Source organism: Amyelois transitella, chromosome 11 (genome assembly GCF_032362555.1).
Source record: "Amyelois transitella isolate CPQ chromosome 11, ilAmyTran1.1, whole genome shotgun sequence".
NCBI lineage: Eukaryota > Metazoa > Arthropoda > Insecta > Lepidoptera > Pyralidae > Amyelois > Amyelois transitella.
In genome coordinates, this window is record NC_083514.1 from 11332866 (window position 1) to 11346908 (window position 14043).

General features: G+C 39.9%; 1 protein-coding gene across 2 annotated transcripts; it reads right to left on the reverse strand.

Annotated features, from left to right (window-relative positions):
- Nucleotides 1–3552: 3552 nt before the first annotated feature.
- On the reverse strand, nucleotides 3553–13679 carry LOC132902247 (reticulon-4-interacting protein 1 homolog, mitochondrial). 2 transcript variants are annotated; one of them, XM_060946549.1, is made up of 8 exons: nucleotides 13400–13679; nucleotides 10711–10912; nucleotides 10136–10347; nucleotides 9678–9866; nucleotides 9372–9484; nucleotides 8231–8444; nucleotides 8084–8167; nucleotides 3553–4715 (listed from the first exon to the last, which is right to left on the reverse strand). In XM_060946549.1, exons 2-8 carry the CDS (start codon nucleotides 10898–10900, stop codon nucleotides 4596–4598), a joined length of 1122 nt encoding a protein of 373 aa, XP_060802532.1. In that variant the 5' UTR covers nucleotides 10901–10912; nucleotides 13400–13679; the 3' UTR covers nucleotides 3553–4595. The 2 variants fall into 2 exon arrangements, with proteins under 2 accessions (XP_060802532.1, XP_060802531.1); XM_060946548.1 differs by having other exon boundaries at nucleotides 8084–8444.
- Nucleotides 13680–14043: the final 364 nt, after the last annotated feature.

The following is a 14043-nucleotide window of genomic DNA, read 5'->3' on the forward strand; positions in this document are numbered from 1 at the left end:
TTTAGTTGGTAAAGTAAGTCAGTGAGTGATATGGTTTCTAATTATAGTAATATATGATGCTCAATTCAACACAGTTGGATAGCTATTCTGCGTTTCTGCCTCTTATGTCCTGGGGCTGTAAACACTTGCAGCGTAGCTGTGGTTCGAAGACTCGTAAGCGATTGGGACTCTTAGGATCAACATACCCCTACTTGGGAAATTACAAACAATTTGTAAACATTTTGAAATAGATGCGGTCCCTAATCAAATTCTCTGTTGCTAGTGAGAAGTACAAAAGGACTGATTAATTTCTCGTACTTCCGAGGATCGGACCCTGTGACACTGAGAAGATCCATGTTGCAGAAATTGACAATATGTGGTGCACAGCACCGGAACGGTTCTCGATGTCTGCACCGGCGCCCCCGCAGCGCGACCTTGGCCGCCGACAGAGCAAACACGGAAACCTGTCCCATCCCCACCGGTGCGCCGGCGCACGCGTCAGCGCCCGCGTCATCTGCAAGTTTCCACTAATACACTAGTGTGCTAAGTGACGAAAGCTACAACGTAGATATCGTGTTTACCTTTGTTGTTTACTTACCTATATTAAAGCTGACATCGCCTATAAGAAGAATTCTTAGTTTATCCTATCCTTCAGCAGCCCTTTACGACATCCAAGGGAAAGAGATGGAGTGGCGTTATTCTTTAGTGAAACCGCAATTCCATTGTACCTTTTTTTATTCCAGGAACTGTTTATGTTTTTTTTTGCGATAAAGAGTTTACAAATAAAATCATAAATACTAAAAGTTTTAGCGGTTTTTATTTTAGTGTTACGTCCTTTTGCTACTTCATAAGTATTCATAACAGGCCGGTAATTCCCAGGGGTGTATTACCCCGTTCTGTCGTATGAATCCCTTAGAAAATAGATTTACTGCGCATGGCTCACCTTGACTCAGTATTGCCAATATTGTTTTTGATTGTTTAACCCTCAGAATAGAGACATACAACGTACGTCACTTGTACTATCAACCACGTCAAAGAAAACTTGTCTTATTCAATAGAATGTAATAGATATGTTTTTTTAAAAAAAATACGTTCTAAGACAAAATAAGTATCACTGTCTACCGGCGTGTGCCGGTGACGTCGGCGCGTCAATACAACGAACGAGTTTGCGAACAAGCGTTCGCTTTAACCGACGCTTTCGTTAGAAAGAAATTGCAATTTGTTGATAACGCCGTGGATTTATCATATAGAGTGGATTATTATATAATGAGTTCAATAATTACATACATACACATACATAAAATCACGCCTCTTTCCCGGAAGGGTAGGCAGAGACTACCTCTTTCCACTTGTCACGATCTCTGCATACTTCCTTCGCTTCATCCACATTCATAACTCTCTTCATACAAGCTCGGCGGTTTCGGGTACTTTTGACCTGACCCTTTACCAGGACTTCCTTAATTTGATCAAGATACGTTCGTCTAGGTCTTCCCACTCCGACCTTTCCCTCCACACTCTCCTTGTATATCTGCTTAGTCAACCTGCTTTCATTCATCCTCTCCACATGACCGAACCATCTTAACATACCCTTTTCTATTCCTGTAACTACATCTTCATTCACATCACAACATTCCCTTATCACGCTGTTCCTTATCCTGTCACTCAATTTCACACCCAACATACTCCTTAACGCTCTAATTTCCACTGCATTTATTCTGCTTTCATGCTTATTTTGCCATACCCAACTTTCACTCCCATACATTAATGTCGGTACCAACACGCCCCTGTGCACAGCCAGTCGAGCGCTTTTGGATAGTTTCTGCCTGCTCATAAAGGCATGCAAAGCTCCATTCACCATGTTCCCCGCGTTCACTCTCCTTTCAATATCACTATCACACTTGCCATGTAAACTTTGATCCTAGATATACAAACTCTTTCACTTGCTCAATTTTTTCTCCTCCAATCAAAATATTATATGCTGTCATTTCTTTCTCCATTTCAAAAACCAGTGTTTTAGTGTTACTTACGTTCACTTTCATTCCTTTCTCTTTTAAAGCTTCATGCATACAGTTTACCATCTCCTGTAACTCCTCCGCTGATGACGCCAGTATAACCTGATCGTCGGCATAGAGCAGACATTTGACGAGTAACTCATTCATCCTTAATCCACTTTCAGACTCTTTCAAAGTTGTCAAACAACTATCCATAAATAGGTTGAACAGCCACGGTGACGCAACACATCCTTGCCTAACGCCTTTCTCAATCTTAAACCACTCAGTGTGCGCTCCGTTTATCCTGACACAAGCACTAGAATCCTCATATAAGGATTTCAGTGCTCGTATTAAGAGACTGCTTACCCCATGCATAGAAAGTGCTGACCACAATTCATTCCTCTCAACTCTGTCACTGGCCTTTTCCAGATCTACGAATGTGCAATAGACTTTTTGACTCTTGGCCAAAAACTTTTCGGCTATGCACCGCAAGGAAAAGACCTGATCAGTACATCCCATTCCCTTTCGAAATCCCGCTTGAGCATCCCATATTTTGTCATCAGTTTCATTCCTGACTCTATTAATCAATACCTTAGCATACAATTTGCCGACGACGCTAAGTAGGCTTATACCACGATAATTTTTGCAGTCCAGCTGTGACCGTTTTCCTTTGTAAAGTGGCACGATAACAGCCTTACACCAATCTTTTGGTACTCGGCCGCTTCTCCAACACAAATTGAAAAGGCAGTACAACTGTCTAGCTACGCCTTTTCCTGCTTTTAGCATCCCGACCGACACTCTATCATACCCAGCAGCCTTACCCGCTTTCATACTCTTAAGTGCTTCCACAATTTCGAACATTTCAATTTCGCCTTCCATCTCATTCTCTTTTTCTTCGCTATAGCAGAAATCTTTCTTATTTCCTTCCTTTTTTTCAAATAAACTTTCATAATAGTCCTTCCATATCTTTAGTACACATTCTTCTCCTTTCACAACGCTACCATCCTGGCATCTGATCCTAGTCAGCTCTCAGTTCAATAATTGTTTGTGATTTCCTTCTTTTTCCCTTAACTGATTTGATGTAACAAAGTTTTGACAACGCTATGTATTATATGCAATCCATCTGTAAAAACCGTGTATTTTAATCGCCACTTTTTTATTTTTTGGTAAAATATTTAATGTAAACTATTTTACATATATACATATGGTCACGCCTATATCCCTTGCGGGGTAGACAGAACCAACAGTCTTGAAAAGACTGAATGGAAATTCAGCTTTTTGGCTTAATGATAGAATTGAGATTCAAATAGAGGCAGGTTGCTAGCCCATCGCCTAAAAATTAATCCTAAGTTTATAAGCCTATCGCTTAGTCGCCTTTTGCGACATCCATGGGAAAGAGATGGAGTGGTCCTATTCTTTCTTGTATTTTTGCCGGGAACCACACGGCACTACACTTTTTTACTATCTTATTGTATTTATTTATACAGAGAAATTTAAAATTTTCTATGACGTCTGTGCGCGTGGCAAGTTACTTAGGGCGGGAAAACACGTTTCAATACACATAAACAAATTAACATTATGTAAAAATCTGTATTTAAATAATAACTAAATATTTGCAGACTACAGAAAAACACAAAATATTTTTGTTTGAACATTGTTAGCAAAAAAACATAACCGCGAATATTTAAAAATGATATTGCAAACATTGGGTAAGCTGCTACTATGTCTCGATTACGCGCTCGACTCGTGGCTCGGCCTCACGCGTCAAGCAGACAAGATGTACACATTTTCCGCATTGTTATTTCTTAAACAAGAAAAATTTCAGCTCAAAAATACATAATGATATCACAGACGTCAACTCCATTGTATTTTAAGAATAGAATTAAGTTACAACAATGACTGTATTTACTTTCACATTTCAATTAATGGCTAAGGTAATGCTTGTTTGAGGTGAGTCATACATTTTCTTCGCCTCTTTTCCTTTTTATATTAAGAACATGTTTATTCGTACTTATGGAAACTCTTGTTTTCTGAAATCCTCAGTTAAGTAACTTCACTTCTTTTTAGTACCTATTAAATGTTTTTGCAGCATATATCAATGTTATTTTTCAGTTAAGAATAATAACTAGATAATGTAACTAACGTTAGTCCAATTTACACATTTTACGGTGAATTGCGATAGCGACTATCGCAATTCATTAGTTTTGATTATAAGTTTACAATAAAAAAGTGTCCTAAACTTAATCGACGACGTACATGAATAACCAGTCTACATGAATGTTTACAAAATAAAAGTAAGTTTTGCATAAGATCAAACAAATGTTATATTAAGATAGGGTTTTGAACTCAGTGACACTAGGTGCGGCATTAGCTTAGCCTCGTCATGCCCTCTAATAATTATACTGCTCGTAATGACATTTCATTGCACAATATGTTGTTCGGCAATAAGGATGTGTATTAATTTCTTGCTCTATTTCTGTGTAAAATATTTCATCCCTCAGTTTAAACACTACTTTGCATTTTTGGAATAAAACAGAGCACTAAACTTGTTTTTGGAACAATTATAACGTCAGCTTATAGCACCATATATTTTCCTTCCCTGCGTCGACACTAACAGATAGCGCGCTACTCCGCGTCGTCCGTGAAGTCGATGAGCAGCTTGCCGCGCGCCGCGCCGCGCGCCGCTCGCTCGTACGCTTCCTTCGCTCGCTTCCACGGGTACACGCGCTCCACCGCCACGGAAAACTGCCGACAGCAATCACGACGTTCAATACGGTACACGTGTTGGAAACCGACGGCTTTGAACACCAGGATGTAGGCAAACTATCGTCTATTGACGTCGTCGACTACCTTATTATCCTATATGCTTGACAAAACACAAAAAAGTCCCTATTAAATAAAGCACAAGTTTCTCGGCCATGTATTTCTGTTCATTAGAAATTCAAAACTGCTGGATAGAATTTCATACAATTTGTAAATTCATCAATAATTAATTCGCATAAGCTCTACATGATCCAAGCTCTAACGTCGTCAATCCAGTAACAACGAACAATTGTAGCTATACTTATGTTATGTCAATTCTTGGAGGTTTAAAAGAACGTATCGAAACGCGTACATATTAAAGGTCTTAAAAATAGAACAAATACAATATAATACAACTAGATAAACTATAATATATGAACCTCTTCACACTTTAAAAAAAACATTCCATAGAACAATGTGTGCGCAAACAAACAAACAAACTGCGCAGTTATCAGTTTCAAATATAGCGACATTAAATCTCTATCTAAAAATAAAGTTATTTAAATATTATTGTAAAGTTCAGTTAATTAAGCGGTGCAAACTTCAGCTGTCCAAAGTGCGGTCTCAATTTATGTTTATCTCCACACAAACGTCTTTAGGCTTTCTCGACGATATGATTATACAAAGAAAGTGATGATTTCAACTCTACCAAACATTAAATCTTATGGTTGGGTTTACTTCAATTTGAATGAAGTGTAAGAAGCTTCCAATTTATCATTTACAACATTTTTTATCCGTTGTCCTGTACTGTTCTGTATCTGCATAATGTTTAAATGTAAGTTTAATTTCTAAGAACAAATATCGCCAATAAATTTTATTACTTACAGGGAATTAATGCTTCAAACCCCTTCATTAGTTAAAATACTAGCCGATGTTTACGGTGAGGGAACATATGGTGAGAAAACCTGCACATTCAGGCATCTGGATGTGTAACCATGAACGATCTAATGCGGGTTGGGTTTACCTGCAAGGGTTGCGGAGGTCAGATAGGAGTCGCGCCGTGTAAGAACCTGACTCGCCCAATCCAGTATCCATGGTAAAAGGCTTACCCTGGGCTGCTCTCCAGAGTGATGAGGATGCAACCGGGACTAAAGCAAGGAGGAAGAATAATGCTTCATAGCCCTTCAACCTCCACTACCTAGAAGTACGTAAACTAGGCGAATCGTAAAATTGAAAGTTCTTTATTTGAACTTATGAAAATAATGTAAACAGTACAGTGAGGTCAGAAGCGTGACCCCGTGCCTGACGCTGTCGATACAACAACGCCGCTGTCACGCGACTACCGAGTGCTGATCACTCGCACTTATAAATTTAATGCAGATTAGTTGAGATTACAAATAGAGCTCGCATGTTATGTTCTTTTTTACGTGGTTCATCATTGGTTATCTATCATATGGGACCTGTAGTTGTAGTAGTTGTAGTAGTTGTCCACTGTACTGGATTTCTTTTTTGTTACATTCAATGACCATATTTAAAGAGATAAATGATAAGAAAAGGACAGCGTTACATGCGAAAGTAATAAAAGCTAAAAAAACGTAACCAAGACGAAGCTTGTTGAAAGCTCGGCTTGTTTACGTTTTACTTTTACTGGCGCTGGCGACTAGCTTCCTGACGCGTTATGATCCCCTGCACCTAGTGTCCGCCTCCGCTCTCGCTTGAGCGCGATCACTCGCCGCTGTCGGGATCACAATTTCATGGGTCGCGCGAGATACCCTCCGCAAATTCGGATTGACCTCTCTAATATCACTCCTATATCAGGTACGTTTATCTATTTACATGCTTATTGTTTAATAACACATATCAGTTATCTGCCAGATGATAAACTTATTTGCAATTTTATTTCTATTTTTCAACAGTCCAAACAAAATAGTGGGAATTATTTACTGATACGGTCTACGTGTTGTGTCCAATATTTTTAAGAGTTCCTTTTACTTATTTCATATTTTCAGACAAAACTAAAACTTTTTTAAAAGAACCAATGGATGTTGATGAATTTCTAAATGGTATTCCAAAAATAAAATATTTCATATTTTTTTTATGGAATACAATTTTGAAATTCCAATCCCAACCAACAAATCCAGAATACTAGCTGTTGCCCGCGGCTTCGCTCACGGACATTGTTGTATTACGCAATTTCAACGTAAGCAGTATTTTTGCTGGATGAAAGGTAATAAGGTCCTCTTATTTCTCTCAGTACTCCTGACGGCTTCCAGTGGGCTTTGCATAACTTGCCCGCGAATTAGTACGCACAATGACCCGTTTTACCGATCCCTCGAAATCCTATGAGTGTTCACTACACGACCAAGGTTAATAAACATGTAATATACACAATTATCTAAATAGCAATAGTTAGTTAGGAATTATTCTAAACGCGTAACATTTTAGGATAAAATTCAATACATAGCGCTTCAGAGTATAAAGTACTTTTTTCCGAGGCATTTTTTCGCAGAAGAATCCGCGGAGATATTAAATTTATCACTGTAATTTTTACCTTTAAGTAATATAATTTACTAATCAAAATTAAAAATTTCTTCCATTAAAAATGACCGTTAGACCATCTGTTTACTCTAAAATGAATGACATAGGTAACTTTGAAAAGAGTACCTAGCCCAGGTAGGATTGAACTCGTGCCTCCACACGCACTGTTCGCACTCAATCCATGGGCACGCCGCGCCAACTCTCTTCACGACCGACCTGCAGTGATGACCTATGTACATCAAATAACTCGAAGCGCGCATTTTAATTTCACGTTATTTTAAAAATCCATAAATCTTATTAATGTGCTGTAAAGGGCGAAATTTATCTCCGTAAAATTATCTCGATAATGAAATAACTTTTAATAATAAGAATTAATATCATTGTGTAGTAGTGATAATGCTTAAAATGTACCTATATATTTACATATTTTTTTTACATATAAAATAACATAAAGTTACTTAATAATAGAAGTTAGATATATTGCGTACCTTTTATAGATAACCTATATTTTTGTAGTACAGTGTATGAATCAACCAGGTGCCCAGCGCACGCAAGAAAAGCTTTTCAGAAGCACTTTTTCCGCCGGATTACTTTATAAATATTGATTAATCTGTCTGAAATCTAATTCGTTGTTGTTAAGTTGATTCGTTATAAAAATACAAGTTTTCCTCTTTATTAATAGTGCGAATGGATAATACCTCGTCGATAGGCACGATCATTAGCTGATCGTCACAAAGCCTCGAAACGACCTCAAATATGCCTGTTGGTGCAAATTTCGGTTACATCCACAAGCGTCACCTGGATTAACGCCATTAAGAAGAACAATACCGCACCTGTCCCCTCTCGGCCATGCGCCGCAGCAGCTCGATGTCGTCGGCGCGCGGCACGAAGTACGCCCAGCGCACGTGCGGCGGCCACGGCGCCGTGTGGCCCGCCCGCGGCGCCGTGTGGGCCGCCCGCGGCGCCGTGTGGCCCGCCCGCGGCGCCGTGTGGGCCGCCCGCGGCGCCGTGCGAGCCGCCGCGCCGCACTGCGCCGCGAGCGTGGCCGCCGCCACCGCCGCGCCGCACGCCACGCCGCGCGCGTCCGTCTCGCTCAGCAGCGGGGTGGACAGCGTCACGAAGCGCGAGTACTGCCAGGGGCGGGACGCGGCCTCCCAGCCGCCCAGCCCGGCGCAGTCTATGATCGCGTAGTAGCTGCGGCGACACGATGGCGGTTAACGATCTTGCCGAGCGACTCAATCACTCTCTCATTTCTGTAACTACAGCTTCTTTCACATCACAGCATTCCCTTATCACGATGTTTCTGATCCGGTCATTCAATTTCACACCGATACTCCTTAACGCTCTCATTCACCGCATTTATTCTGCTTTCGTGCTTCTTTTGCCGCACCCAACTTTCGCGTCCATACATTAATGTGGGAACCAACACGCCCTTATGCACCGCCAAGCGATTTTTGGACTACTTCTGACTGCTCTCTAAGCATGCAACGCTCCATTCACCATGTTCCCCGCTGTCACTCTCCTTTTAATATCACTATCACACTTGCCATCTGATGTAAACTTTGAACCTAGATATAAAAACTTTTTCCTTGCTCAACTTTTTCTCCTCCAATTAAAATGTTACATGCTGTCATTTCATTCTCAATTTCAAACACGTATTAGTTTTACTTACTTTCACCTTTATTCATTTCGTATGCAAAACTCATTCATCCTTAATCCACTTTCAGACTCTTACAATCTGACAAACAACTATCCATTAATCGGTTGAACAGCCACGGTAACGCAACACATCCTTGCCTAATGCCTTTCTCAATCTTAAATCACTCAGTGTGCGCTCCGTTTATCCTAACACACTCGAATCCTCATATAAAGTAACACAAATTGAAAAGGCAGTACAACTGACTAGCTACTATGCTTTTTCCTGCTTTTAACACCCGCTTTCATACACGAAATTTTATGCACGAAAAAGTGCATCCACAATTTTGTACATTTCAATTTCGCCTTCCATCTCATTCCCTCTTTATTCGGTAAGACCGAAATCTTGCATTCTTTCTTCTTGTTGTCATCAAAAAATTGTGGCTGAAACATTCGTGCAGCATGAGCGTAGGTTATTGCACTCACGGTCCGGCGCTGACGAGCTGCTGGCCGTAGTCGGGCCCGTGGCGGTCCAGAACGGCCGCCGCGCCGCGCGACAGCGCCGCCGCGCGCTGCTCGCCGGAGCACCCCACCACCACCTATTAAGTACAAGTGACGGCTTATTAGGGTTTCGAAGAAATTGTAAATTCAGGATAAAGCATATTGTGTGAAAGTACTTTTGCCTTTTGCGAAATGCGTTCTTTGGCAAAAATTGCTGAAGAGGTATAAAAGGCCATGGCATCTACGCAGACAACTGTCGCCGCCAGTGAAATAACGCTTTCAGACAGTGACCTCGGCGCCGTGCGCGACGAGCAGCTGCAGCGCGGCGAGCCCCACGCCGCCCGCGCCCAGCAGCAGCACGCGGCGCGCGCGGGCGCCGTGTGCCCACACGCCCGCCGCGCGCAGCGCCGCGCTCGCCGACAGGGCCGCATACAGCGCGCCGCCCGCCTCCGCGCCCAGCGTGCGAGGCGCCGGCCCTACCTGGAATAGACAGAGAAGGAAAAAAACACACTTATAATTTTATTTACGGCGAAAAAAAATCTAGAACTGAAACATTGTCGCGTGATTCCGGGCGCTTAAAAATACGACGACCGAATTTATATCCTCTGGATGCCACTATTTTACAAGATCTTGTCAATATTCCCGAATCTCAATTCTATTATATAGCCATCCCGCTATAGGTACGTGGTTTTTAACATTCTAAGATTATTTGCCCTCTCTGTGAGATTTTTATGCATGTCTGTTTTTACCCATCGTTGGTCGAGCACGACGTAATCGGCGTGCGCGCCGGGGCGGTGCGGCGGCACCACGCCCCACACGCGGGCGCCCCGCCGCAACCGCGCCCCGGGCCCGGCCGCCGCCACCTCGCCCACGAAGTCGCGCCCCGGCACCAGCGGGAACTCCCCGCCCTCTTGCCCGGTCAGCGCGCGCAGCGTGTTCAGTACGCGTGACCCGTAACCCGCTGGAATTAATGCGGTCTTTCACATCAGTGGCCTTAAAATCGTAAGGTTTTTTTAGCACTAGACGAACATTTCACCACCAAAAATATTCTGTAAAAAACCAGCCAAGTCTTGATAGAGCTGCTTGTTTAGTTCTAAAAAATAATGAAATCCATCAATCATCTGGTAAATTCTTCTTCAGTTCTTTGATTTTTGACATCAAATAGGCCCCCGGCACTTCCGTGCCCCCAGATCAACAAATAAGAAAAGTATGATCTAGTACGAGAAACAATTAACTAAACTGTCTTGATTGATGATTATATGAAGATTATGTATTTGAATCGATTTAGTTAGTTGTCGCCGCAAATTATTATTAGTAAGCTCACTCGTCATGGCGACGTCGAGCGGGTTGACGGAGGCGTGGTGCACGCGCACGCGCACGTCGGCGGGCGCGCGCAGCGGCGGCACGCGGGCGGCGTCCAGGCGCAGCTCGGGCGGCGCGCCGTACGCGTGCAGCCGCCACGCCGCCATGCGCCCCGCCGCCCGCACCGCCGCCCGCGCGCTCGGCTGTTCCATCCTACTTACTACCTGAAATACAATGTAAGCTTTGTGTTGTCACTTGACAGTGACATTTCAGCATTTTCTAGTTCAGCCTAAAGCGGGAGCCTCTAATGAAGAGAACGTCAAAAAGTGTCAAATAAACAGAATTGAATACGGTCTACCGATTAATCATCATTTTGAATAATAACCGATACAATAATTCAGGGAATCTCAGATCAGATGTGTACATGTGAATTTACTTTCAGTGCAAAGACAATTCAAGTGTAGTAATAAAAATAGTAAAGCATGAACATTTAATTGTCGATTCTCTGTTTTTAGGGTTCCGTACGTCTGAATACAAAAACGGAACCCTTATAGGATCACTCGTGTGTCTGACCGTCCGTCGCTTACAGTCAATTATCTCCGAATCTATTAGACTGATGAAGTTGAAATTTGGTACATATATCAATTCCTGTGACCCAAACACAGAGGTGTGACGTGAGCAGATGAAATCTGTATATATAGGGTAATTTTTGGGGGGGAAGGGGAAAATTAAAAAAAAAAATCTGAAAACTGCATCGTGTGGCATATCAAATGAAAGGTCTTGTTGTGAAGATCTTAAATGTATTTTTTTGTAATTTTAAATAGTTTCCAAGTTATTCAAGAAAATAGACGAAAATTGACCATTGTACAAATTATGTCAACACCATGTCAAAAATGCACAAGCATTTAAGAGGCCATTATGTCCAGCTCGGGCCACACATGTTTATCATTAATATAATCCTCCGTGCTATAATAGGCTTTCCTACAAAGCTCATCTTTAATATACTTTTTGAATTTTCTAATCTAATCAAATCAAATCTATTTATTGTGGAGCACAGGTAAAAAGAATATAATTGTATAGAGTACCACTGAGTCCTGTCTTTACAGACATACAATAATTAATTACATACATTTATATAAAATAAAGTTTACATAAAAATTTTAATAAAATTGAAACTGTCAGTACACACAACAGAATAGAATAGAATAGAATAGATTTATTTTCAAAATTGGATACAAGGTATCACTTATTGACGTCACATAACTTAAATCTAATTATAACTACTACCGCTTCCAAAGCGCATGTGTAGAAGAAGCGGCGGAACAAACTACACTGCAGCATTTTCATAGGACGTCAATTTACAAATATAGATCTCTTAAATCAAAATCGTGGACGAATGCACATTGTCTACATTAAAAAACATAACACAACAAGAATAAGAATTATAAAATCTATCATTAATTTCAAGAACACGTTTTGGTAATTTATTATAAAATCTTATACAATTAATCAGAAACGATTTCCCTACCTTAGCCAGCCGATGTGCTGGGATTGACAACTTATAATTGTTCCGCAGTGATCTATTAGTACATTCACCTACTTTTTTGAAAGAGTCTAAGTTTTTCCTAACATGCATAATATTATCGAATATGTATTGGGAGGGCAATGTTTAAATATTAAGGTTTTTGAAAAAATCTCTAAGCTAGTCTCAATCTCATTGTCAGTGTAACCCGGTTGCAATGTCAGAAAAAAATGGTATGTTCACATTAAATCTTCTCTCAGACCCAAAGATTGACTGGTAGATAATGCTTCTAGCATAAAGTTTACTGAAAAGCTGACCTCCTATATTCCTCCTTGGAGGGTCTGGGAAAAACTTTTGCATATCAGTTTTAAGCTGGACCAAGCCTTACATATCTGTGATGAATCAGAGAAAAAGTGGTAGCGTTATATAAGTACAAACAGACAGACAGAAATTCTAAAAATGAAATAATTCTGCTGGTCTTACATAGATCCCCCATATACATTTTTTGGTTTTGCAATATCTTTCAAGTACAGACATCTTATTGTATGCATAGTAGGTACTTATAAAAATTACATTCATATGTCTGAGAAGTACTTATATGAAATTGAATTGAATTCATTCCCTATTAATAGTTGGTATAATAATATGTTATCATCTGGTTGTGTAATTCAAACTGAAATAATGCAACAGAATCAAAAACAATATTTTATTAAAATAATAGACATTTGCAAACACTTTATCATTTCATATTTAATTTCAATAAATTAAGTTTAAGTTGTATCTAATAAATATTAATATTTGTGAAAAAGTTACAAATTACCATTATCTCCCTTGAGGCTAGCATTCTTTTAAAATAATAGAATTGAACATTATTCAAAATGGACACAAGTTTCATAAGCGATCACTTCATAATGGACACAAGCACCAAAACAACCAACCACTGGTAAGAGAAAATGCACCAGCTGAAGAAACTCTTCCAGTATTGGTTGCCTACTCGCCAGAAGGCTTACTTTATTAACTCCTGTTACATGTTATGTGTAAAAACTCGAGTGTGCAATAATGGAAACACAACCAACTACATTGATCATAGAATGTGTACAGACTGAAAGACCGTTTACTACCCTTCCACATTTTTTACACTAAATTGTTAGGTATAAATTGAATTATAAAATAAACTTAACGGACTTACTTATGTATGTATTTTAATAAAGTAGATCTTCTGTAAGCTGTTTCTTTTTCATATGCCCCAATTTTGTTCCAACTCAAAAGTGTCTGTTTCTATAAATGGAAATTTGAATATCATTTGATAGTTCCTTTTTAAATATTTTTAGAGCACGGAAAAATAATACTCCTAGCGGAATTAAAGGAACCAGGGCTTTAATTTTCAAATTTGTTTTACCCGGAGAAAGCAAAATAATAACATAACCTCAATTACATATAATTACGTATCTGTCAATGTCATTTCACAGTTGTGTTGTCAGTTTCAAATCGAAACTTGAAAGATATTGGGAAGGTACTTTTGTTTATTTTTAACTAGCTGTGCCCGCGACTTCGTCCGCGTGGAATAGTTATTTTGGGCATCATATTCAGGCGGTCACGCGTATTAGAAAGAACGCTGGTTCGCCGTATTAAATGTTTCGCTGCAAATTGCTTATAACGACTATATCTCAAAACCTATTCGTCTGATTTATATACTCTAAATGGCAATTTTAGTCTACATGAAAAGCCGAAAGTAATAAACATATTTATTTGGATAAGGATTAATACTGAATTAAAGAAAATTGGTTTCAAAATAACTTATGTTTATAATGAAAATATAATCTTAAAAAATGA

Bases quoted from the DNA above. Each gene is read 5' to 3' on its own strand.
- LOC132902247 (XM_060946548.1), bottom strand. From the start codon at position 10,900: ATGGAACAGCCGAGCGCGCGGGCGGCGGTGCGGGCGGCGGGGCGCATG. The intron at 10,348-10,710 runs GTGAGCTTACTA...CATTAATTCCAG, and splicing joins GCTCGACGTCGCCATGACGA to CGGGTTACGGGTCACGCGTA. The intron at 9,485-9,677 runs GTCACTGTCTGA...TGTACTTAATAG, and splicing joins TCGTCGCGCACGGCGCCGAG to GTGGTGGTGGGGTGCTCCGG.